This window comes from Micromesistius poutassou (genome assembly GCF_964030765.1).
Source record: "Micromesistius poutassou genome assembly, chromosome: 1".
Lineage (NCBI taxonomy): Eukaryota > Metazoa > Chordata > Actinopteri > Gadiformes > Gadidae > Micromesistius > Micromesistius poutassou.
In genome coordinates, this window is record NC_140271.1 from 3,237,834 (window position 1) to 3,264,475 (window position 26,642).

Sequence of the window (26,642 nt, forward strand, 5' to 3'; positions counted from 1 at the left end):
TCTAAACACACGCAAATTAAACACGTAAGTGTATGAGAAGGACATCGAGTCAGTCGACCTGCGATAAGCAGCTGATTCTGAACGAACACGTCTTCGAGATGGACGTGTTCTAACGCATTTTTAATCAATGAAATGTTAACACAACAGTATATATCTGACCATTTAATTTTCGGGGAATTTTCGGGGAAGCCGAGCTTCCCTTGCAGTCGAGAAGTCGCCACTACGAAAGAATGCAATGTATCCAACTAGCGGGATCTAAACAAGCTTCAGCGAATTACTACAATGCAGAAGTAGTGGAGAATGGCGAAACACAGCAACTCTAGCCTACTCTCAACCAAAATAAAACTAATCGCAAACCTAAGTTAGGTTACTTTTTAGCAGGATGGAAGTGATGCTGATGCGGCTCTCAGCTGTGCCAGAGCGTTCACAGTTGCTAGGGAGACCACCTGCCGTCGCCGCCCGGTGCAGCAGTGTGAACTGCCCCGTTTTTAGAACGTCTCAGCCCGTCTCGTCGCAAGGAGTTGCGAGTTGCAAGCAGTTGCGTCGCGAATCTTTGGTCTGAACTGGGCTTAAATGTTGACTGTGGGGGGGGGGGGGGCGATCGTGATTGTTGACGGGGGGGACGGACGGACCGACGATCGGGATTGAGGGGGGGGGACGGGGGGACGCGTGTTTTTTGTTTTTTTGGCCGTGAGAAATTGGATGTGTGGCGTGTGTAAGCAGGCAAAAACGTGTGTCACACGGTGCACCGTGCAAGTTGGCAGCTCTGAAATGTATAAATCGAATTACGTGGGAGCCAGAGGGAACCAAGCTCCCAAAAAGGCAACAAAGTCAAAAAACTGAGGGGGTCTCTCATATATCTGAAGGTGTCTGCCATATTTGGCATTGTAATTTCATCTTAAACAACGCTCATTATCCATCCCCGTGCGGTCTTACCTATTATTAAATAATAAAAAAATAATAATTATAAAAATATATATAAATATATATAAAAACAGATTAAAAAAAATATATGAAAAAAAATTATATAAAAAAAGGTATTTAAAAAAATTATGAAAAAAAAATGGTATAAAAAAAAAATTATATAAAAGAATTTATAAAAAAAAATAATTCTATAAAAAAAATTATGAAAAAAAAATTATATATAAAAAAATTGTATAAAAAAAATAATTGTAAAAAAAATTGTATAAAAAAAATTTATATTAAAAAAAAATTATATAAAAAAAAATTATAAAAAAAATTTATAAATAAAAAAAATAAAAAAAATTGGACCTGCGCACAAATGTTTTTTTTTGGACCTGCGCGCGCATCTTTTTTTTGACATGCGCACGCGCATCTTTTTTTGGACCTGCGCGCGCATGTCCAAAAAAAGATGCGCGTGCGCATGTAAAAAAAAAGATGCGCGTGCGCATGTAAAAAAAAGATGCGCGTGCGCATGTAAAAAAAAAGATGCGCGTGCGCATGTAAAAAAAAGATGCGCGTGCGCATGTCAAAAAAAAGATGCGCGCGCAGATCCAAAAAAAGATGCGCGCGCATCTTTTTTTTTTACATGCGCACGCGCATCTTTTTTTGGATCTGCGTGCGCATGTCCAAAAAAAGATGCGCGTGCGCATGTCAAAAAAAAGATGCGCGCGCAGATCCAAAAAAAAACTTTTGTGCGCAGGTCCAATTTTTTTTTTATAACTTTTTTTATATAATTTTTTTTTTAATAATTTTTTTTATATAAATTTTTTTTTATTTAATTTTTTTTATATAAATTTTTTTTTAGATTAATTTTTTTTTTTTGATAATTTTTTTTTCATGATTTTTTTTATAGAATAATTTTTACGTTTAGACGTATCATTTGTTTACCTACATAGGCATGGTTCCCGAATGGTCTCCTACGACCAGTTCAGTAATGCATTACATTACTGGCGTGAGATTCTGTAGAATCTTGTAATGCATACATAGCAGGGTCCGCGGGTGTAAACGTTGACTGTGGGGGGGAGGGGCAGTCTCTTACCATTTTTTTAATGGTAAGAGACTGCACGGGGATGGATGAGTGTTGTTTAAGATGAAATTACAATGCCAAATATGGCAGACACCTTCAGATATGAGACCCCTCAGTTTTTTGACTTTGCCTTTTTGGAAGCTCGGTTCCCTCTGGCTCCCACGTAATTCGAACACTGATTTATACATTTGCAGGGCAGTGCGGTGTAAAACCAAAGATAATACCGTTAGCATCTACAACTTGTATTTAATAAGCCTAAATTGTTGTGCTGTGTCCTGATTGGCTGAAGAGAAATAGCCACATCGTTGCGTTCTAAAACTGGACCCGACGATTTGACGTTCAATCTTTGTGGACTCCTTGCAACTTGCGACGACCAGTTCACATTGCTGCAACTTTTCCCCTGCGACGTCCCAAAAGAGTCTCGTTGCGTCGCGAATCTTTGGTCTGAACTGGTCTTAAGAGACCGTCTCTGTGGTATCAATGATGAATTTACCTTAACATGTTCGCTGTAACTGTTGTAATTAGAATAGTTGGTTGAATAATGGACTAGGCCAACATGGACGCAAGATAACCTAATGTGCTATGATGATATTGCTTTTGATAAGGGTGATGTGTACCTTTTTCTAAATATTATGTTTTATATATATATATTATTTTTTTTACATTTAAATTTAAATATGGCATCACTATTAAAATGTGACTATATGTTTCTGTATACAAATGTTATATCTCCTGTACATGTTTGTATATAATCGTGATATTATAGTACCTGTGGTGTAACTTTGGTGATTTGGATACACTGTGACCCCAAACACACTCATGTGTCTTGGGGTGATTGGGTGATTGGCAAGCGAGCCTATAAAAGGCCGCTGCGCCCTGTGAAGCATCACGTACAAGGAACACGGATGAAGGGCTAGACCCGAAACGTTTCCCCTTGTTTATGTGTCCTGTAATTGTTGTTTCGGCTTTTAAAATACTTTTGGAACTTCTCAGCCCTAGTGTGCGATCTCCCCATTCTTCACTTGATAAACACTTAAAACATTAGTTTGCCAGCTGCTGGTCAGAGATGACTATGGGCATCAAGAGAATTAACATGAAAAAGTCCAGTGTTAAATTTCACATGACATGTCATTCACAGCTGCTAGTCAGTGATCAAAGTGTGAATTTCAAAATCAACAATATGGCCAAATATTCAGGTATAACTTGAAAAACATTCTGCAGTTACACTTATGCTAGAACAATAATCCCTGCTCAGATGCATCTAAAATACAATTTAAGACAATAAAATGTATGATAAACACTTAAAACATTAGTTTGCCAGCTGCTGGTCAGAGATGACTATGGGCATCAAGAGAATTAACATGAAAAAGTTCTGTTAAAATTCACATAACATGTCATTCACAGCTGTCTTGACACGTATGGCTTCACAGGTCTAACTTGAAAATACATTCTGCATTAACATTTTGCTAGAACAATCAATGTAGCAATGTAACAATGTAGAAAAATATAAATAAAATAAATCAATGTCAAATTTCACGTTGCCTTATTAGCAATAACTACATAACTTACAAATGGGTGTAACACACATTTTACAAACTTTTGAGTTATTAACCAGCAATTAGTCTGAGAACACAACACAAAACAATTATGTGAACTTGTCAAATTTCACAGCTGCTAATCAGAGCTGACTCCAAGAGGGAAAACCTGTTTCTTTATTTCACTTTTCTTTTTGCAACGTTTAGACAAGACAAAGCTTTTTCTTTAGAGATCGCACACAGAGCATTTTGGGCCATTATCCAGGAACAAGTGTTTCAAAGCTGTACTTAAGGTCCTCCGGATAGAAAATATTGAGTGCATAAAGGAGGCCGAGAAGGTAGGCCATGGGAGTATCCGGAAGGTCCTTTACTACTATGGATTCCTCTAAGATGAGTGCGATGTTTTGGATCTTGGGGGATGAGGCTTCAGCCACACAGGACATACAGAATTCCCACAGTGACTCCCTTGGCAGCCACGTCATCTGGATCAGTTTCCTGTTTAGGACATTAAGAAATATGATTTTCAATTCAAACTCACATCACATACTACATATCTTGTAGGGAGCCAGGCATCTCAAATTGGATTGTCATATCCAATATGAAGTTGTCTGTCATTTTAGCTTTGTTGTTGAAGGACCATTCCGGTGTATACTGATCCATATCCCCGTCATTCAAGCCTATCTGGTGCTGTCCATGGGAAAAATGAGAAAATTTGTAAAGCTGACTTGTGGTATATACATGTGGTATTCAATAACACACAAGTTTAAGCAAGCACTCCGATTGGTCAATTCCCATTCTAGAGTGTGTTTAAATGCCTGGTGAAAGAACGGACAAAAATAATGTGCCTAATTACAGAAAGTATTGCTACGCTAACTAGCTGAAACTACTTTCATGAGCCTAGTTTCCATAACAACGTTCAACTGTTACATTGTTTCACTTGCGCAGTAGGAACGAGGCGCTTTTACTATAGGAACTATTTTCTGATAGAGATGAACTCTGGCAGAAAGCTTGAATTTGAGGGCAAATTAACCCACAATATGAAAACATTTTACAATATTGTTGATAATGAAGATGGTTTGTGTTATTGATTTGCAATCTTACACTCGATGGTGTTCTTGAATGTCATTATTGGTACTTGAAGCACAGGACTTGGGAACTCGGCGCAAGCGCCTCGTTCCTACAGCTGTGCTTTGCGTACCAATGACATTCAAGAACGCCATCTTGTGTAAGATTGCTTAAAAGAACCGATCACAGGTGGCCAGAGTAGAATATGTGACATCCACTATCCCTCAGCACAAGTTCTTCCCAGGGCCAGAGCCCTGAGTATATAGAGAGTTCCGCCAACTCTGTTTAGAACGTTCAGGACAATTCTGTCGTGGATTGGTTCAAAGGTAGTCACGTGTTTTGTGTACGCCATCTTACAGACCAAACATTAATCAATCGTCATTACCATGCTATCAAGGCAAGTGCGACAACGTACAAGAGAGGAATATATATCTGTAATATCATTACTTTTTGAAAGAAAATGTCGTGTTGTGTAGCCTATGGTTGCTCTCTAAGGCCCGGACGTGGTAAACGTCTGCATCATTTCCCTCAGGACCCTACTAGGAGGAAATTGTGGGAGCAGAGGGTCAGAAGGATGAACTGGAAGCCGAATAATTTTTGCTTGTGTGAGGTAAGAACATTTCTATCATGGACTTTGTAAAGAAAACACATTTGGAAAATATTATTGTACCCCATCAATTCATGGCATGCTTCGAAAAAAGTACTAACCAAAGTGAATTTGATTTGAACTTAGCCTAGTAGTGTTAAGCTACACGATGCTCGCTAGCTCTTTGTGCCTTTTTTATGCTAATGCTAGCACTGAACTCCGGGACAAACAACCTGCATCTGCCGTCTGTATTTTTCCACCAGGCTCTTTTATGCATAAGTATGCACTGGTTAGATGCCATTCTGTGAAAATCTATGCAATTTTTAGAATAATGACAACTATTAATACTACATCATTGCAAGGCTAGCCTACTTGATGTGCTATCTTTCTGCACTGCTGCATTTTACCCTGCATTCTTTCAAAACATCGGCTGCATTGTCTTTGTTTATGTTCATGCATGTCAGAAAGATTGTGATTAACTTTGCATGGAAATCATGTGGATATATTGCAAACAAATGCCCTTTTGCAGCATTGCTTGGTCAGCTATTTCTCGAGTTACAGATAATACATGGTCAGTTCATGTTTGCTGGAGAGATTTATGTTACTCTTGTCTAGAGTCTAGTGCAAACAGCATGGTGCCAAAGCGCTTATGTAATCCATGCAATAACTATGCATTGGTTAGATGCCATTCTGTGAAAATCCATTACCATCATTTACTTTCTCTTTGAAATTGCATTAAAATGTCTGACTCCGTTTGTAGGACCACTTCGATGAGACACAGTTAGAGTCACAGAGCTGATGGTGTTAGGAAGCTCAAGCCAAATTCCATCCCAACACTGTTCGTCTTTACCCCACCGACACCGCCCAGCAGACCCACCAAACGAAACGGACTGAAGATGAACCATCTCTGAATGCAAACATTCAGAATGTATTCAGAATGTATTATACGCTATATAGTGTAAGAAGTAAAGATATTAAAGATTGTCTAATACAAAATGTATACTTTTACCGTAATATTTGAGATGTTTTAATGGCTCTTCCCTGATTTCACTGTTGATATTTTAATATGAATATTGAATATGAATGTTCCTGTTGGAGGATCTTCCTGAGAGTCTGTTTAAATGTTGTACAAATTGAGTACTGCTAGGATTTGAATGCAAACATTCAGAATGTATTATAAGTTATAGTCTAAGAAGTAACCAAAGTTATTTTTATATTTCTAACGTCTGATTCATTTTTTATGAAAGAGAAAACTCTTTAATTGATAAACAAAATCATACGTGTATGGTCTTTTTTCCCTTGGGCATTAGTCATCAGTCAGACTTTTAACAATAGACACAGTCTGATCATGACACCTAAGTAGGCTACGAGAAGGGTTAATTTGATGTTTAGGGGAAATATTTACAGTCTAGATTAAAATAAATAACCAAGAAGTTGTAATTTTTAGCCAATGTCTCAATAAGTAATCGTAGGCTACACGGCGACGGCTATCGGAGAAGGTGAACGCGGCTCCACTGATAGGCGATCAGGGCTCCAGAGTGCGACCTATTAGGTCGCATATGCGACCTAATTTCTTAAGGTGTGAGTTAAAATTTAATGAGGTCGCTCCGGTGCTACTTGCAGGAGGACGAGCAGATATGAAGCGGTCGATAGTAGATTATTTTAAAGACCGGGTAAACCAAATTCAGTATTTTTCTTCTTATCATATTAATTAGGCCTTAAATGTGTCCCTCAAAACATGTAAAAAATATTTTTCCCATTCATCATTTCCTTGAGGAGCTAGGCCTCAGAGAATGTTCTGTGTGCAGGTTTAAAATGGGCGGGTCTACATCGATGACCGCTTTACGTAAAGCGGTCATACTCACATAAACCCGCCCCCTGCTGCCCTCTAGGTATAAATACATTAACCGCGCACTAGCATTCTGTGGTTTCACCCGTCTATGGTTTTACCGCTCACGAGTCTGGTTTGAATTGTCAGTTTGCAGTTGGCTCTCCGGTGATGGGCGTGGTTTCCTGGCCTGCAGCGCACACGCCCCCACCGTCCTGAGCCAGGGATTACTGCTCATTTTTCATCAACTTTGAAGCATAATTTTATATACTTCGCGATTTTTTTAGTCCTTCAAATTTGGCAGGGTGGTTAATAATATATTTTCCTGTGGTATTATAAACTCAAAACCCATAATTATTCTTGGTTTACCCGGTCTTTAAGAAGAAAAATGTCTCGGAGGAGGAAACAAATGAGGCTGTTGTTGGTGCTGGAGAAGGGTTAGCAGAGGAAGCAAAAAGAATCTCAGATTCTTATTCTGAAGAGGACAGTGACAGGTTGGTGAAAGAGGCGGGGGGCAGTGGGGAGAAAAAAAAAAAAGTATTGTTTTCAACAAAAATGGCTGGCGCAGTTCCCATGGTTGCGTTATGAGGGACAAACCATGGTGTGTGTACTGCAGGACATGTGGCCCGTCCGTTGCAGGCAAAACACATTTTGTAAATTGGTCTACACAATTCAAAGTTCAGTCATTAAAATTACACAATGAAAGCCAAAAGCACAAGACGTGCAGGGACCGCTGCATCACATGAAGCTCCCAGTCTCTCCCCACCTCATTTAATCGGATAGATGAGACCAATCGCTCGGCGGAGAATGAACAAATGATCATCAAGTTTAACACCGCCTACAACATCGCTAAAGAGGAACTCCCGTTCACAAAATGATGAAGAATAACGAACTGAACGTCAACCCCACATATTCCAACGACACTGCGTGTCTGGAGTTATAGCAGACACACTCAAGGGAAAGACCGCTGACAAAGTCGCATCCGCCCCCTACCTCTCGTTCATGCTTGACGGTTCCACTGACAAATCCACCAAAGAGTGCGAGAATATATATGCCCGTATCGTTGAAGATGGAAAACCAATATTCTTATTGGCCATATTGTGGTTGAACATGGCCATGCAGAAGGTAAGGAGTGTGTCTCATATAGCCAAATGATAATAACTATATGGAAAAATGCTCTATAGGTTAATTATAATTTCCGTTAGAATTAAATTATTATTTAATGCCATCATGCCCAGGTATCTTATAAAAACACAGAGGTGTGTGTGTGTGTGTGTGTGTGTGTGTGTGTGTGTGTGTGTGTGTGTGTGTGTGAATATAAATATTCCATGTTATGTGCTTAATTTAAGGCGTTTATCTATCTTTATTTTTATTCTTTATCTATTTATTTGTCAATCTTTCATAAACATAAGGTCATGTATTAATAACACGCTTTACAAAGAAAAATATGGTGCTACCTAATTTGTTTTGGTGCTACTAAATGAAAAGCTAGGTGGCACCAGTGCTACCTGTCAAAAAGTTAGTCTGGAGCCCTGTAGGTGATGTAGGCATAATTGTCTGTCTTCTCGAGACGTTCAACGTGATATATTTGTAAAAGCGTTTATATTTTAGCAAAGTATGAGAAACCTTTTAACATTCACAAACAGTTTATGATGATAATGAGCGATTTGTTGCAACATCCCATCTTCTTTCCATTGGCAGACGTTGTACAGTGAGCTGACTTGGGTCTACAAGATGGCACCCATGATTTCAGTTGGCAGAACTCTCTCTATATACGGCTCTGCCCAGGGCTATGTGATGCACCCGCTGCAGAGCAGCAATCACACCTCCATCATCAAATTTGCTGCTGCAATGGGTTGGTGCACCTGATCAGCAGAAACAACAATCAAATGGGCCTATACCTAAAAAGGAGCCCTATGAATTATAAGCCATTTAAAATTTTTCACATTGAGGTTTTCTAACATTAAGCCGAGTTCCCCTAGCCTCCCTATGGTCCCCCAGTAGCTAAAAATTGCGTTAGGTGTAAACCGAGAAGTAGCTATCTTGCGCCGTCTTTGAAAAAAGGATCGCTGAAACGCTTCGATTTGGCTTCCGGCCCCATATGACGTCATATGAGGCCATGTTACCTCCCCTTTCTCTGCTTGGCCCGCCCAGAGAATTTGGCCCGCCAATGAGACAATGAGCTAGGACCGTGCGAGCGCCACATGTGTGTGTGTGAATACACACTGTAACGCAAGTGTTCTTTGTTATTTGGATAACCGTTCCGCTGTTGGTGTAAAGGCCCATTCACACCCTACGGTAAATACGGATACGGACGCTTTTGTCTGGTCCTGGAGGTCGTCCGTCAATGGGTCCGTCGCCTCTGAGCTTACGAATCCGGAGTGCTCCGGACAAACCGGAGCACTACCACCGGAGATCGAGGCGGCAGTAGAGGCAGAAGTCCCAACCACGAGAGTAGTAGGCCTATAATAACTGATATGTATATATATTTTGTATTTAACGTTTTATACTTATATTATACTATATACTTGACCTTATAATTTTATTGTACACCTGCTTTGGCAATGCAAATGTATATTTTTTATGCCAATAAAACTTTTTTGAATTTAAATTTTGAGCAGAGAATCTGCAGGTTGGTGAGGGGTGCCACATGCCACCTCCACGTACACTTTGTGCCGGATGACACAGAGCATAATCATCTCCTCTACAAATACCATGTTTGCGATTGTCGATGCCGGTCATTTTATACACGACAGTCACTGCCCTCTAGAGGTTGTTTTGCGTAACATCCATAACACTGAAACCGGACGGAGGTATGAAGGGTAGTCCCGGAGACAACGTTTAGTACGGACGGACAAATTTCGTCCGGATCCGGAGGTATGAGGCGGCCTTCATGGCGCATAACATGCAACACAATAACGCAAGCTTGCATGTAGCTCCCATTTGGTGAAAAGACTAGACTGCGTCGGGTTGGTTGAGAAGGAATTGGGAACCGCGACATGGAGGAAAAAAGGATTGTTTCCTAGGATTGTCCGTCGGAGCCCCGCTGTAGCGGGCAGTGGGGCTGGGCGGGCAGCCCCGGGGTTGGCCAGCGTTCAGCAGGTAGCCCCGGGGGTGGCCAGCGGGCAGCGTGGCTCAGACGGACCGCTGCCGTGGCAGCAGGGCTGGGCGGGCAGCCCCGGGGGCGGCCAGCGTTCCGCGGGGCTTCGACGGACAATCCTGGGCAACAATCCTTTTCTCCTCCATGTCGCGGTTCCCAATTCCTTCTCAACCAACCCGACGCAGACAACCCCGGGCAACAATCGCGGGCAACAATCCCCTTCTCCTCCATTTCATTTCTCCGTTGAGTCTGTAGCCTACTTAATATTGACGTGGAAGTGGAAGAACCAGAGGCGTCTGAGAACCCGTCGCAGTCGTTTGAGATTCATAATATCATACGGAGGCGCAAACAACTTTTGACCATGATAATATATATTATATAGATATCTAAATATAATATGATATTATTTAGATATAGAGCTCCAGGACTCCCGCCGGAGCACCCGGAGTGTTCAGTGTTCCACTGTAAACACTAGCGCATGGTACCGTGGCTGCAAGCTGCTCAGGGCCACACCCCCACCCTCCACCTTGACCCGCCTCTAAAAACGGCACGTTTGTGGAGAGCTCATTGTGGGACTGGCTTGTAGTGGCTGTAACTCTGCACCAAGGCTGAATTTCTTAAACGTCTTCAAGTACTGTATTAGGGGCCCACTAACACCTTTATTAAAGCATCCATAAAATAGCATGCCATGGGACCTTTAAACAAATAACATTTCCTAGCATTCAGCTAATATCTCCTCATGATCCAATAGCTATGCGACCCCGGAGGGTGTTATAAAAAAACTCTGGTCTTGTCAGCAGCACGTAGGCTGATAACTATGAAAACTATGTAAACTACACTACCGTAATTTCCCGCATATAGGCCGCATCGTGGACAAACCGCAAGCCTTTAATTTATGTATTAAAAAAACAATTGTGTGCATGAGAACGGTGAGAGCACATCAAACGCGCGTAGCAGCTCGGACCTGTCTTTCTTTACTGTCTCCGAGTGTGTGTCGCTGTTAAACACCTGACAATGAGCTAGTTTACCATGATAAGACCGCTATATGAATCTGGAAAAAATGAATAAAGACACGATTTGGTCTCCTATATTTCCTATGCAGGATAACTCATGTGTGTTTCCATTAAAAACAAGAACATTCAAAGTGATCCTAAACTTTAAACCTACTCTACGTTCTGTTGGGCAAAAGCATCAACCAAGAAATTTAAACAAATAATACAAACTGAACTTCCACCATCATGCATAGCGCACATTTAAACAGATAAAAGAGCAAAGAGGAGCCAGCTCAATAAAAGCATCTTCCCTCATGGTATAATCTATCTATCTATAATCTATGGTATAATTCACCCCTGTGAGATGCGTGCCAGCTCACCAGCATAACCTGCAATGTCCACAAAACCAAGGAAATGGTTCCAACCCAATGTAGAAGAGTATATCACCCTTGTAGTTATGTGGCCCAGAACATTTGACTCGGACTGTAAGAAAAATAATAGCTTGTAGCCTGTACAGGCCTAGACCTAATCACTAGTATCAAAAGAATGACCTGACAGGTGGTGAGTGATATGGCTGTGATCTAGCCCCCTAGTTCTAGCCAAAGCAGGTAGCCTCGGTCTAACATCTGCCGACAACAACCTGTATATCAAAGCAGCATCTTCCTCATGGTATAATCTGAAACCCCTGTCAAATGTGCTAGAGGGACTCACTTCACAACCAATAAGCTTTTATATAAGACAGGCAATTAACTTCCCTTCCCTCTCTCAAGCAGTCCGAGGGCGAAACAGAAATAAACTTTCAGATTTTCTAGTATTTTCAATTACAGTATCTTCATTTTACAATTGTATCTCTATGCTTGTAAAATTTATATTAATGACCATTAATACTTACAAGACACTGCTTGAAAAGTAGATTAGGATCTTCACGCAGGAACACAGGAAGTCCTTTCATGGCTGCTTCCTTGCCGTGTCTGACGATGTTGGTGGTCTCAAAGAAAAAATGAAAAAACAGAAAGATAGCTCTAATAATAGCAAGACTAATTGTAATTCAACAGATTGAATTTCATCTGGGCAAAAGTATTGTATAGTACTGTAATGTGCACACACCTCATCATCAAGCTTTCTCAGTATCTCCTTCAGATCCTTGCCAAACTCTGTTTTTCGGGCGCGGTACAAACTCAGCAGTAGGGGCGCATATTTTTCTACAGCAGCTCTGAATGTTCCGAGTAGATCTTTTTTTGTAATACAGAAAAACTCCTCACAAATCTGTAAAATGCAGGAAAAAACAAATATGTACAGAGGAATAGTAAGTAAATTTGGAGAATTTGTAACAAAAATTGTCTATAGCCATTATCATTTTTAAAAGCATTTACAGCCTCTCCAGGTTGTAGTGGGTGCCTGCTTGCGTGAATGAACGTGCGTGCACGTGTGTTCGTGCGTGTGTGTCGTCGCTTATTCGCTTCAAATACTTTCTTTTCTTTTCAAAACTTGGGAATTAATACGGCGCGGTAAATAAAGTATTTAAAGCGAATAAGGGACGCTGTTTTTGTTGTTTATTTGGTTTTAAACGAATAGTTTTGGACGCATGCATCGGCTTTGAGTTTGTTACTTTGAAATCACACACACACACACACACACCAACCTGCCCGAGTGATGCCGCAGCGCGTTGACTAGTTCGTTCTGAGGCGTCCATAGGCTTTATGGTTTGTGTGTTTGAAAGCCGTGACACTCCTTTACCAGTTGGCCTGAAATACTCGACTTGATTCGGAGGACTCACCTGCCTCAGCCATTTTTCATATCAAAGCAGTGAAGGCGGGGGGAGGGGGAAGAAAGAGGATAGCAGATTAACCAGCAGGGCGCGCACAGCGCACAGACTTGTGCGGAGGTGAATTTACAGTGAGCCGTTTGACGGGAGAACAAAAATAAATAGGCGGTCGACTGACCGCGGCACTAGTCTCAATGTGCTACGACCAACAACTCTGGTGGTCTGATCACGTGCTAAGTGCATGATGCCTGTAGTGCTAAGGCGAACTCACCGACGAGAAACTGTGTCAATTTCCAATGGATAGTGTAGCCCAGGGGTCCAAACTTTTCACCTACCATAATCTAAGATCCGAATCATCAAGCTGGGGCTAATATTCAGATATTAGCTCTCAAGCGGTCGGGGTTCCGCCGCCGGCCATAGGCCCGGTCAGGAATCTAGCTAAGATCTGCTAAGAGCTGAATGGCCCGGTGGTTGGGGACCGCTGGTGTAGCCTATCTATGGGCAATTAAAATGCATGAAAAGGCCATGCTGTATGGATAACGCGAACACATTGGGTACCTACATCTAATAGAAAAGTATTCATCGAACCTCAGGCCTTGACTAGGCTAATCTACATAAAAAAGACGTGTGCAACTAGCCTAGCTAAACACCGAATTGTGTTCTCATTTAGGAATGAGGAGTTGACGTCACGGCACAGTAAGCCGTGTAAGCCCCCCCCCCCCCCCCCTTTCCGCCATGTTGGTAGGTACGCCCCTCCGAGTGCAGCTGAGCTTTGCGTTATTGTTGACACGGTAGCTGCTAGCAGAGGAGGTTGTTGAAATTCTTTACTGTTTTAACAATGCCTGGAAGCAACTGCTGCGTTAAAAACTGCTCCAATGCCTCACACGATCGCCGAGGAAACCGTAAGAACAGTGGGCTACAGTTTTTTAGGTTCCCTAAATGGAGAACACACTTAGGAGAGCAAGTATCCGACATCACGAGGAGACGTCGGATTTCTTGGGTGGCTGCAATCAGAAGAAAGGACCTTACCTTCGATAACATTCCCCAGTCGATAAGAGTGTTCTCTGCATTTTCACTCAGGTACGTTCTCTAAAAATGTCTTTAAATTTGTTTATGTTGTCGTCTCTTAAAGCCACGAAGTGTACCTTATGTTGGTGCGAACCCTGAAGTGCATCTGAAGTTGTTTTCTAGCAGCTAGCTAGCTACCTAACAAACTGTTGCTTCTTAGAAAATGCTCGATGGCCCAACCATTAATGTTGTTTTAAACAAAACTAGTTGAGATTCAGTTCATGACATTAGTGTTTCCCATGATTGTTTTGAGCTTAACTAACACATTTTCTGTAAAAGCTTAAAGCATTGATTACATTGCATTAAAGCATTGATTGAAGCATTGATTGTACATTGTACATTGCATTAAAGCATTGATTGTAATTAAAGCATTGATTACATTGAGTTTTCATAGTCTAATTATTCTGTTCTAGGTAAACCATCATATGAGATGGTGGAGAAATGCCCCGCGAAGTACAAGGACAGCACAATCCTTGGTGCGTACTCATCAGATGACCGCAACTTCTGTCTGCATGCTGTTGATGGTCAGGTGCACCTCAAGAAGAACCACCAGTACTACACCCAGGTCCAGACCCAACTGTTTGTAACAGAGAGTGCCTACTGTGACTTTGTAGTGTGGACATTGAAGGACTGTGTGATTCTGCGCATAGCTCCAGACAAAACATTTTGGAATGCACGGCTTCAGAAGGCACAGGAATTCTTTGTGAAGGTGGCTCTCCCTGAACTTGCGGTGCAATATTTCTCGATACCACCTACCTCCCAAGCATCACCTGGCCCCAGTGTGCTTCGTGAACTACAGCCACAGACCGTGGTGAAGAGGCCAAGGAATTGTACATCCATGCACATTTCTTTTTGATTTCTTTATTGCTATTTTTAAATATTTATTTTTAAATGCACATTGTTCTTTTGCACTGTTTACTGTTTCAACCTTTTGAAATGTTGCACTGTCAATTTCTATTTATTCAATTTATAGTTCCATTTCTATTCTAACAGTTCTCAATAAATAATGTTACGCCATATCATGTTGTTTCAAGAATTTATTTCAACACGAAACAGTAAGGAGGCACTCAAACAACACTTTTACACATATTTGTTAAGGCACAGCAAACAGTGACAATCTTATCCAACGGCATTAGGTTTTCACCCTCACATTTGATGAGCATGTTCACAGGTACAGTGGAGTGTAAGAATTTAAATTTGTTGTGCACAACACCAATCACCCTCTCAACATGAATCCTGAGATGTGCTATGGCCCTAGTCTCCTCCACATCTTTCGCATCCAGCTGTGCATGACCCCTTGTGAACGTAGGTACCTTAACTTCAGCACACATCATACCCACACTTTCCCTGATATTAAAGCCCCTATCTGCCAGCACAATGTCACCTGGCAACAGTTTGTTGAGGAAACCACTTTGCTCTGTTATACGTTTGTCACTAGTGCGCCCACCCCACCCTTGGGATATGAAAGAAATTACACCCTTTAGGTGTAATTAGGTACTTCATGGTGTATGCATGTTTATACTGAGAGAAAGTCTGTGCCCTTGCCAGTACATTTGAGGGTTTTTCAATAAACACCTCGAAACAATCCACAATGGCGGCTACATTTTTCCCGAACGATTCCACGAACTGGTGTGGCATACTCGTCAATAAACAGTCTCTGCTTGGCCAGTGCACTAATGGACACAGCCGTGCATACATCACTCCAAGGGTATGGTGAAAGGCATCACTGACTGTTGTCCTGAGTACCCGAAACAGATGGCTGATGTGCTTTACTGGCAGGTCTAGTCTGAGGCGCATTAGAGTCAACAGGACAAGCTGGAAGGGTGAGAGTTTCTTCATCCTACCTTGAGGCAGATATGGGGTGAGACTGCATAGAAGTGTCTGAAACATTACATAGCTTGCAAGTCCTGTGTAATACTTCACTATGTTATCATCACCACTCAGAAAGTTCTCAACTGCATGATCCCCCCCCCCCCCGTCAACAAATCTGGTCTGTGGGAAACACTGTGTAAGGTATGGAGGGCGTGTTGTTTTTGTTTTTTTCCTACTCTTGGGGCTAGGGGGAGGGGTTCCCGATGACGTCACTGCGCGGTGGGCGGGGTGTGAGCGGCATCAAAACAGTCCGCCGACGGGCTAGCTGCATCACTCTCAGGTTAGCCAACAACAAGTGAAAAAGTAAAGCCACAACAGCGACAGATATTAGCATTGTACGTTAACCATTATCTTAGAATAGACAGCCACCTTTTCCGGAGTAACAGGGTAGCGGGACAGCGTGATTCTGTAAGTAATTCTTGTATTTTCTTACATTTTAACAGCCGTGTGATCCTACATACACACATCGATAACGGCTAGCCCGTTAGCTAGTGGGCTAGCTAGCTGTCAACAAGCCAATTAATATGTTAGCATGAGCGCCTAAGCTACTTATCAATATCCGGTTGATATTTTGATGAACGGAGCGGACTGTCCACAACATCGCGGGTCGGTGGATCGTTTTGTAGATCTGTAGTCGAGCCACATCGCCGACACCCGACTGGAGTGTAGCGCTACGTTGCTGCTAGCCTAGTGGCTCTCTGACTCGGTGTTTCTGAAGAGGCCCTGACACACCAACCAGATTATAGGTCGTCGGATAGCCGATTGCATGACCGGCCATGACCAAATCGTCTCCGACTGCCTTTTCTCGCCAGACTGTCCGACGACCGATAATCTGGTTGGTGTGTCAGGGCCTTTATTGTAACGTTAGTGTGAATATGCTGGTTCCCACTACGACACTGACCACGACTGGACATAATGTAATACAGATGACCATCGTGTTGGTGTCCACGCCTTTACCACGCCTAGTTTACATGTCAGCATGACTTATCAATATTTAGCTTGCTGGTTGTGTGTCATTAAGCTTATGGTTGTTGCATGACGAAGCAAAATCGGCTTTGGTGCTTTGTCATTGTTTCAAGGGTGCCATTTTTTAAGCAGTGAGTCCTGATTAGTTTGGTGTTAGTTTTGCTGCGCTATTACTTGGACTTTCTGGCTTAGTCATCCTCTCTAACTTTAGTTGATAGGTGAGTTATTGTATATTAGTGAATATTTATGTGATTTGTATTGAATGTAATGTTTTGCATGTTTTCTTTTAGATCTTCCCAGGATACATCGATTTTGTTTAATTTGGCCACATCAACTTATTTATACCATGGAGCTTCCTCATCTGGGCGAGCACTGTACTGAAAAGACCTGCAAACGCTTAGGCAAGTTTTAAAAGCTGTGTGCGTGTGCGTGTGTGACCTGAATTTTGACAGCATAATAACAATAATTGTTTCCCTTGTAGATTTTCTTCCGATGAAATGTGACGCCTGTGAGGACATTTTCTGTAAAGACCACATAACTTATGCAAACCACAAATGCACGTCCGCTTACATGAAGGTAGTTCATATTTCTATGTGTGTATTTTTCAACATATAATTCAGTTAATCTTTCCTACATTGTCATTATTCCAAATAAATCAGTGATTCAAAGTTAGTTCAATATAGTATAGTATAGTATATCACTCCCATTTGTCCCATTATACTAAAGCTGAGATGTACAACCGCCAGTGTGATTTAATTTCCTTGAATGTTTTGTACAGGATGTCCAGGTCCCTGTGTGTCCCTTGTGCAACATTCCCATTCCCATTAAACGAGGAGAAACGCCCGACATCAAAGTCGGAGAACACATCGATCGGGACTGCAAGTCGGACCCTGCTCAGCGAAAAAGAAAGGTTGGTGTGCACGGTTTCATCAACGTGAACATGGCATCTTCATTTACAACATTTGGTTTAAAGGTCCCATTTTTGGAAATGTGTACTGTGCTGGATAGATCAGTCTACCAGCCTGCCCAGTGGACTGTAGCAAACGTTGCTTATCTATCCGTCACACTAGGTGTGACACTAGGTGTGAATCTAGATGGACACGCCCACCTGTGATGTCATAAGGGGAAGGTTTCCAAAATGTGGCTTGTAACGGCTAATCTGGTGGCATGTCATAGGACCTTTAACAACATTCTGAAGCACTAAACGAAGACGGCAATCGTACCTTTTCTGTCTCCTCTTTTGTAGATCTTCACAAATAAGTGTTCGCGCGGGGGCTGTAAGCAGAAGGAGATGATCCGCGTCACGTGTGACCAATGCCACCTCAACTACTGTCTTAAACACCGGCATCCACTAGACCATGACTGTAAAACTGACGGCAAGCCTTCCTCCAAATCTGGGTATGGCTCAACAATGTCAATGTTATCAATGTCAACATAGCTTAGCACTCGGAAGCATGTGAAGCTGACCCTTATTTGCCAGGCCAACAGTGTAATATCGTTGCCTACTTTGAAACTCGTTACAAATCCGAATGATTTAGGGATCTCTCTCTACATTCACATTTACATTTTGGGCATTTAGCTTTTATCCAAAGCGACTTACAATAAGTACATTTGTCAGAAGAAGTGAAACAATATATCACCGTCGGTACAGTAAAGATGTTCATAGAACCAAGTGCAAGTACTAATTGTAGTACTCTCTCCTCCCAAGTGTGTATTTTTCTTCATCAAATAGACTGCAAAATTATCCTACCCTAATCCCCTCCGCTACAGGAATGCTGCTTTATCGAGGGCCCAAGGGGTCCCCGCCCACACTGCCTCGGGCTCCAGCTCCTCCAGTCAGGGTCTCTCCAGGCCTGCCTCGTACAGCGCCGGCACGGCCGCTGCCCGGAGCCACAACAGTGGGTAGGTCATCATCTAGTGCCGTTCACGCTACATATTGAAAATGGAAGCTTGGCAATCAAGTGTTTTGTGTGGCTCAGCTGTCGCCAGGGTTTTTTTTTTTAAGCGTAAATTGCGTGAAGAATTCGGAGGATACAGGGCTGAATGGCTCGTTCTCCTTTTCTATGGAATGACGTCAAACAGGATCAAATGTAGGCGGATTTTGATATGCCATGCTAAGTGGATACTTGGAGGATGCCCAATGTAGAAATACTTCATCATAGCAGGGGTTCTGTTATGACATAGGACTGGCCCAGGCTCTGGGCTGTCTTTCTCCCCCCCCCCCCCCCCCCGGTGGTTCTGCTGTAACATAGAAGGACTGCTGGACCCCAGATTACCCTGATGTCAATATGAATAGTGTTGTTAGGTTCTCCCTGCCCAGCTTATGGGGTATATTTCTGATTCAATCTGTCATAGCCTTGATTTGGATTCTGGATGAATTGACTATGCAGGCATTCGTGAATGTCCCTATTCTGATGGGGGAAAAAAAAGTGCTAAACTTTTCATGAGAATTTCTTGCACTGTTCGGTAATTATTGAAAAATATGAAGTTAGTTGTCGAAGACTGTGTTTAAACACCACTAAAAAAGTCCCTCTTGTTATCTCTGCTCTTAGATCTGACATATGTTAAATATATCGTAACAATAAAAGGTTTAAATCTTTTTCTTGTTTTGGTTTTTTAACACTTTAATGTGTTTCCCTTTGCAGTGCTTCCCGACGAATTCCCACGTCAGTGTCCACCCCTTCAGCACAGAATGTAATTCCAGCATCGGCGTCCTTCCAGGCAGGCCTGGTAAGCTCTCCCTGACTCACTTACACCGCCTTAAGATCAGACTTGTTTTAATCAGCATGTTATTGTTATGGAAGCCAAGCTAATCCTTTGCTTACTCTTGTGGTTATGGAAACCAAGCCAAGCATGTCCTGATTCTGACTCTTGTTCTTCTGCTTCGCCTTCCACCAGACGGAGGACCAGGCCTTACAGAGGGCACTGGAGATGTCCCTGGCCGAGTCGAGACCAGCACCTACCCTCAGGTAAGCAGACCCCTCCCTATCCCTTCTCCAGACAGTAACACAATCCTGGCCTGTTTCTATCCTAGTCTCACTGAAGTCACTAAAACCCTCCCTCCCTCAGTCACATGGTACCCTCCGGTGTCCTTCCCGACACCCGGGCAGGCATTAGAAAAGGGATTAGACGTATGGTTGAAACTAAACCCAGGTTGTTCTTCAAGTACCCTAATGCAGCTCCTGTTGCAAAGTGTGCAAAAGGTGTCTGATGGAATAGAACTATTGAGCTCCAATAAGGGACAGCTTTTATGTTGAAACCGTTTTTTATTAAAATAAAGTTATTGTTTAACACATGTTATTGTTTAATGACAGAAATAGACGTTACAGAAATGTATAACAAACTGTTCAAGGCCATAGCGTACACTTGTTTCATATTCTTCTTTGTCGTCGTTTTTTTGATTCGCGGTTTGTTAAATAGGTGCAATGTGGAATGTGTCCTTGAGTATTTTTTACTGAAACATTTGGTATCCTAGATGATGATGCTGATGCTGATGATGATTGTGGTGTAGCCCTCAGGAGCAGGAGGACCTGGCCCTGGCTCAGGCGCTGGCCGCCAGCGAAGAAGAGTTCCGGCGGCAGCAGCAGAGACAGCAGGTACCCCGAAAGCTTAGCCGCCGCCGCTAGCATGCTAACAGGAGGCCGCCTAGGTACCGGAGCTTTTATTTTCCCAAGAATCACTCTTTTTCATGACGATGATTGATTTTAAAACCTTTTCACGTTTAAAGAGGGAAATTATGTGCAGCGTGGGGATTGTTCATCACTTTTTTTTTAGGAATGTTTTTCATGGACTTCAAATTGGATTACTTCTGAAAGGGCTCCTATTGTAGCATCACATGAGCTGTTGATGAGCCCTTAAAAGCCATGAAAATCCATGTAATAGCCCTTTAAAAAAGCATTCTGTGTATGTCAACCAACTGATTTCCCCCCCCCCCCCCTCTCTCTTTCCATTACAGGTGAGAGAAACCAAAAACTCGACCTGCAGTCTATCATAAAGCTGGATTCCTGCTGTCACCCTTGTCTTACACATGACAACATGGGACACGGAGGTTCAGCAGAAGAGCGTTATTGCTATTCTTAACTGATAACAGAAATTCTTGAAAATTGCTGATATTACCGCCTTCCAATATAAGCACATACTGCTCCATCAGGATTTGTCATTTTTACCAATGAGTTGCTCTGTAAATATTTTATATGCTAATCATGTAACAAAAATATCCACACAAATGAAGAATAAATTATTTTAAAGAGAGAACACGTTTTGCTTGCTATTTAATCATCTTTGGGTATCTTTGAGTGAAGGGATTTGCAAGTAGGTTGCTGTCCAAATCCATGCTCCTACTGATAGTCTTACAAAATAGCCACACTGAGAAAGGGAGACGGTATATCCGACCTTTTGAAACCATTTTCATTATACTATATTTACGTTGTTTATGTGTTTAATTAAACTTCACCCAAAACGAGTGCAAGGTAGCTGTGGATACCTCCTGCCACAAGAGCCTACAGAGGAAAAATATCACCACTGACAAATCGCTTGTGTTGGCGCACATTCCAGTTTTGTACAGTAGGGGGCAGTAAAACATTGACTAAAGTACCATAGCTCATCGCAATGTCGTATTTCTGACAAAAAAAATAGGTCTATCGTATCACACCTGACTGTGCGTATAATTGGGCAATATGTGGGCTTTTCCCTTCGTTCTGCTTGTATTAGATGTCACACAAACATTAGCAACTAAATCCGTGAAATAAAATTGTGTGGTTTGATAATGCATTAGTGACATTGGTAGACAATTTGCAAGTCGGGCTTTTATATAATAGGGTTAACAATCCCAGTCATTTTGCAATCCATGAACTCTCCCAACATACATTTTAACTTTGTTTTCATATAGGCCTATGTCTATTTCGCTATTTCTGTTTCTCTCTCTATTTGTCATGATCTCTCCATTGAACTCTTTGTCCTATTTGTTGGTGTGTCTGTGCGCGCGTCCGCTGCTTTGATCGTGATCTGAGTCGCAATACCGCATGATCAGGTGGCGGGCTTCTCAACTGCTGCTTGTCCACCTGAGACCCGGCTCGTGACAAATATATTCTTTGAGCTCGAGGTCTTTCAAGGCCGATGACGAAAATCCACACAGGCTCGTGTGTGACGCGTGTCTTGACAATGGTACCGCACGCACGCCCCCTGCAGCTTCTTTATTTTTACTGGTCCATGCGTTGAAAACGCGGCGCTGTGACGTCACACCTTGCCTCTGATTGTATCGGTCTGTTCGACCTTGATTTGATTCAGTTCTTCTTGTGAGTGAAAACGTAGGAATGCAAAACGTAGTAGGCCTAGTCGAGAATAAGATCTCGTTGCGGCAATAAATACCAACATTTCAGTTATATTGTGGAAAAATCTTAATCAATACTACTAGTATTGTGTGAAGGAATGAGGAAAGGTAGCAGAATACATTTTAATGTTAAAAAAAAAAGTGTTATAGTGTTTATTCTTCATTTAAATATAGCTACATTTATCTTTCTCAATTCAAGAATATTCCCAGTTGTGCCTAACGTCTATCTTATAATTATGCTAGTTCTGATTATTAAGGAAATGTGCAGTACATAGTGTAAATGTGTGTCATTCGGGTGATGTAACATCTTTGGATTCATGACTTCAAGCAGGCACTGCTGTAAGCCTACTCTTTTCCCCTATGATATGCTATGGGATCTGCACAATAAAGTAGCCTGACATTTGTCAGGGATAGAAATATGTAAGTGTCAACCTTACTTAAAACAACTCAATAGTATTCCAATATCAATACATCTAATATATTTCCACAGCAAAAAGAAATGTACGTCATACTAGTACATAGTTCCAATTAACAGTATTGCGGACAATAGGAGTGTTCATATTATTATTGCTATTTTTGTTGTTGATGTTGTTGTTGTAACCATGGTGCTGCAGTGCCTTGACATTTCCCTGGCTGACGGAAGCAGCCACATGCTCCATCCAACATCAATAGTATCTCCATGGTGATCGCACGGCTGTTGATGTTAAACAAATGCAGAGCCATGCTTGGAAACTTTTCAAAACAAAGGCTCGCGTCCACGTCCTTTGAGCCGACCAAGGTCAGATGGTTTGATGCAGACAGGCGGCAGCATTAATCCAGCATTGTCATTGATTGTATTGTAGTGTCTTTCCGAAGAGCAGTCGAGTATATGATAATAACGTAACTGTGCCCACTTCATCATAACGCTGGGGGTTGTTCATGGTCTTTTGATCGTAGATACAGTGATTTTATTGCGCTAGGAAAGCAATGATAGGCAGAGAACAGAGTATCAAAAACCATTCCCGCTCAGATGCTCATCTATCTACTGCCTACAGGGACTAGAACACACAACCATGGGGACATTTAATTTTAATTCATAAAATGACGCAGGTCTATGTGCTAAATAATGACTCCATCATCAACACTGTAGAATACAATCAATTGCCAGCATTTTGGGAACAATCCGAGAGTTATGTGCTTTTTTCCCACCTATATAATTCCAAAGGTCAAATGTCCATTCATAATTAAGGAAAACTAAGTCCTGATAGTTGGCCATTGTGGTCTGTCTTACTATGAGAATGACTATGAATGATAAGTTACGTGAGTGTCCATTATGAATCATGTTATGATCTCTGTGATATGTCAGGTGAACACAATGTACAGGCAAAAGATGCAAATGCACACTTGTCCAAGGTGTGTGACGGGGAACAATTGAGCCTTTTATATTTTCTACATAAAAATAAAATAATATGGATCATTACAATACACTTATTAAGGAAAAAAAAAAAGTATTGAAACAAAAGGTATGGCTTATAGGGTGAGACACAATTACTACTCACTCACATAAATTCACATTTAAAGCATATTGAAACACATTATTATATATATATATATAGTATATATTATATTATGATGAGCAAGATCATGACTATTCATGCTTTATTTTTTACCCACTTAGTTTATATTTATAGGAATTTACTTATATTGTCTGTGTGTTGTGGATGTTTTATGTTGTCAGAGTACCAAAGACGAATTTCCGGTGTATGTAAGTTCAGTGAATAACGTTTTTATCTATCTATCTATCTATTATTTTTGTATGAAATGCGCTATACCAATAAAGTTGAGTGCCTTCCCGCACTTGCCTTCGCGAACAGCTGGAAGGATGCCAACGTCATATTGACTTGGTGTTATTGGGCCTGGATCTCTGCCTGTTTTTCTGCTCTGTTTTCCACTCCCCCCTTTTAACCACAGGTGAGCTATAGTGTTGCTGTGGCCAATCAGAAGAGAGGCCAATCAATAAATGGAGCATACCTGTCCAACTCAGTCTCTCACTCTGATCTTTGATCTCTGCTGCCATGCTGGTTGATGCCTCAGCTCTTCCTTTGAGTTTTCTAAGAGCCTTAGTTAAAATTGTTATGGGAAGTAGGAGGCTAAGTAAGTTGGGTACCTTAAATATGCATTCACATAGGTGCTCCATTTGTTAAAAACACTAGGTTAGTTGGTGTTGCCACCCTTGTACTTTTCCTGAACCACCCTTTTTTTAGATAAGCCGAGTAGGCTTTTTTGTTGTTTGGTTTTTGGTTGTAGAGTTAGTGGATAGTTAGGCCTAGTTTTGTTATATTTGTTTAATTTGTTTGGCAACTTCCTTTCGGTCCCTACTTCCCCCACATGTTTGATTTGATGGCTCTGATGTACGTTTGTCTTTAATGGTGTAAATAAAACCCTTTAGCTTTTGCCACCTTTACTTTGACTCCGTCTGTATTATTTGGTTGTTGTGTTTTCGTCCTCATTTACCACTGGTTCCATCAAAGGGGATGTAACACTTGACCTTAAATGCTTACAAAATGCTAAGGGGGAGCTCTGACGGTGTTGTTAGGTCCTTAAGGGGCTACTACTACTGTTGAGCATAATTTGTCTGTCGAGATGATCTCACGAAAGCAATTGCCATTGACGCAGAAAATGATGCATTCTGGAACTCATCGCAGCCATGATTCATCCGCAGGGCAACAATAGAGCCAGCAGGTTCCTCTTGAATCATTCGGCAGAAATTCACATTAGCATCTCTAAGCAAAACTGTCAGGGGGGGACACAGAAAACGATACCTCAGGACTGTGGTATTCAACAGGGAGACCCACATATTCTTAGTTTCCATGACAACCGGAGGATAATAGTGGTACAGACGGTTACCCGAGACACAAAGTTGAGCAGCCACAGAATACTCCCTCTGTAGTAGCCAAACAAATAGGCCAGGCAAGCGTAGTACTATTGAACTGAGGTTTTTTTTTTCGTAATGGAACTGCACCAAGCCTATTGTTTATGACACACACCCAGCAAGCTGAGCAATTGTGTTCAGCCTCCATACCAGAGATTTAAAGACGCATCAACTCACAGACAAATAACACATTCCACACGAGGGAGATAATCCCGAGCCCAAAAACACTTAAATCTGAACTCTTACCAGCTGGACTGTGTTGGCAGGGAGTGACATGAAAGGGTGGGGTAGGTAGGTGGTGGTGGTGATGGAGGTAGGTGGTGGTGGTGGTGGTGATGGAGGTGATGGTGGTGGTGGAGGTAGGTGGTGGTGGTGATGGAGGTGGTGGTGGTGATGGAGGTAGGTGGTGGTGGTGGTGGTGGTGATGGAGGTATGTGGTGGTGATGGAGGTAGGCGGTGGTGGGGGTGGTGGTGGTGATGGAGGTATGTGGTGGTGGTGGTGGTGATGTAGGTGGTGGTGATGGAGGTAGGTGGTGGTGGTGATGGAGGTGGTGGTGGTGGTGGTGATGGAGGTGGTGGTGGTGGTGGTGGTGGAGGTAGGTGGTGGTGATGGAGGTAGGTGGTGGTGATAGAGGTAGGTGGTGGTGGTGATGGAGGTATGTGGTGGTGGTGATGGAGGTAGGTGGTGGTGGTGGTGGTGGTGATGGAGGTATGTGGTGGTGGTGGTGGAGGTAGGTGGTGGTGGTGGTGATGTAGGTGGTGGTGGTTATGGAGGTAGGTGGTGGTGGTGGTGGTGGTGGTGATGTAGGTGGTGTTGGTGATGGAGGTAGGTGGTGGTGATGGAGGTGGTGGTGGTGATGGAGGTATGTGGTGGTGGTGGTGGAGGTAGGTGGTGGTGGTGATGGTGATGTAGGTGGTGATGGAGGTGGTGGTGGTGGTAGTGGTGGTGGTGATGTAGGTGGTGGTGGTGATGGAGGTAGGTGGTGGTGGTGATGTAGGTGGTGGTGGTGATGTAGGTGGTGGTGGTGATGGAGGTAGGTGGTGGTGGTGGTGGTGATGTAGGTGGTGGTGGTGGTGGTGGTGGTGGTGGTGATGTAGGTGGTGGTGGTGATGGAGGTAGGTGGTGGTGGTGATGGAGGTGGTGGTGGTGATGGAGGTGGTGGTGGTGATGGAGGTAGGTGGTGGTGGTGGTGGTGATGGTGGTGATGGAGGTAGGTGGTGGTGGTGGTGGTGGTGATGTAGGTGGTGGTGGTGATGGAGGTATGTGGTGGTGGTGATGGAGGTAGGTGGTGGTGGTGGTGGTGGTGATGGAGGTATGTGGTGGTGGTGGTGGAGGTAGGTGGTGGTGGTGGTGATGTAGGTGGTAGTGGTTATGGAGGTAGGTGGTAGTGGTGGTGGTGGTGGTGATGTAGGTGGTGGTGGTGATGGAGGTAGGTGGTGGTGGAGGTGGTGGTGGTGGTGGTGGTGGTGATGTAGGTGGTGGTGGTGATATAGGTGGTGGTGGTGATGGAGGTAGGTGGTGGTGGTGATGGAGGTGGTGGTGGTGATGGAGGTGGTGGTGGTGGTGGTGATGGAGGTAGGTGGTGGTGGAGGTGGTGGTGGTGGTGGTGACACCATGATGAGGACACTGATAAG

General features: G+C 42.6%; 1 protein-coding gene, 1 long non-coding RNA gene and 1 pseudogene across 4 annotated transcripts; 1 reads left to right on the forward strand and 2 right to left on the reverse strand.

Annotated features, from left to right (window-relative positions):
* Positions 1–3,862: 3,862 nt before the first annotated feature.
* On the reverse strand, positions 3,863–12,298 carry LOC311339009. Its single transcript, XR_014633191.1, has 3 exons — positions 12,204–12,298; positions 11,989–12,084; positions 3,863–4,020 (listed from the first exon to the last, which is right to left on the reverse strand). It is a non-coding gene; the product is annotated as an uncharacterized lncRNA (long non-coding RNA).
* A 919-nt stretch (positions 12,299–13,217) lies between these two features.
* On the reverse strand, positions 13,218–15,768 carry LOC311381783 (annotated as a pseudogene). Its single transcript has 2 exons — positions 15,080–15,768; positions 13,218–13,222 (listed from the first exon to the last, which is right to left on the reverse strand). The product of its transcript is annotated as an uncharacterized misc_RNA (transcript).
* A 304-nt stretch (positions 15,769–16,072) lies between these two features.
* Positions 16,073–20,976, forward strand: zfand2a (zinc finger, AN1-type domain 2A). 2 transcript variants are annotated; one of them, XM_084488854.1, is made up of 10 exons: positions 16,073–16,209; positions 17,058–17,168; positions 17,249–17,343; positions 17,546–17,677; positions 18,014–18,165; positions 18,538–18,669; positions 19,413–19,497; positions 19,666–19,736; positions 20,279–20,416; positions 20,723–20,976. In XM_084488854.1, the coding sequence occupies exons 2-9, from the start codon at positions 17,114–17,116 to the stop codon at positions 20,391–20,393; spliced, it is 837 nt and encodes a 278-aa protein (XP_084344980.1). In that variant the 5' UTR covers positions 16,073–16,209; positions 17,058–17,113; the 3' UTR covers positions 20,394–20,416; positions 20,723–20,976. The 2 variants fall into 2 exon arrangements, with proteins under 2 accessions (XP_084344980.1, XP_084344979.1); XM_084488853.1 differs by having other exon boundaries at positions 20,279–20,363.
* Positions 20,977–26,642: the final 5,666 nt, after the last annotated feature.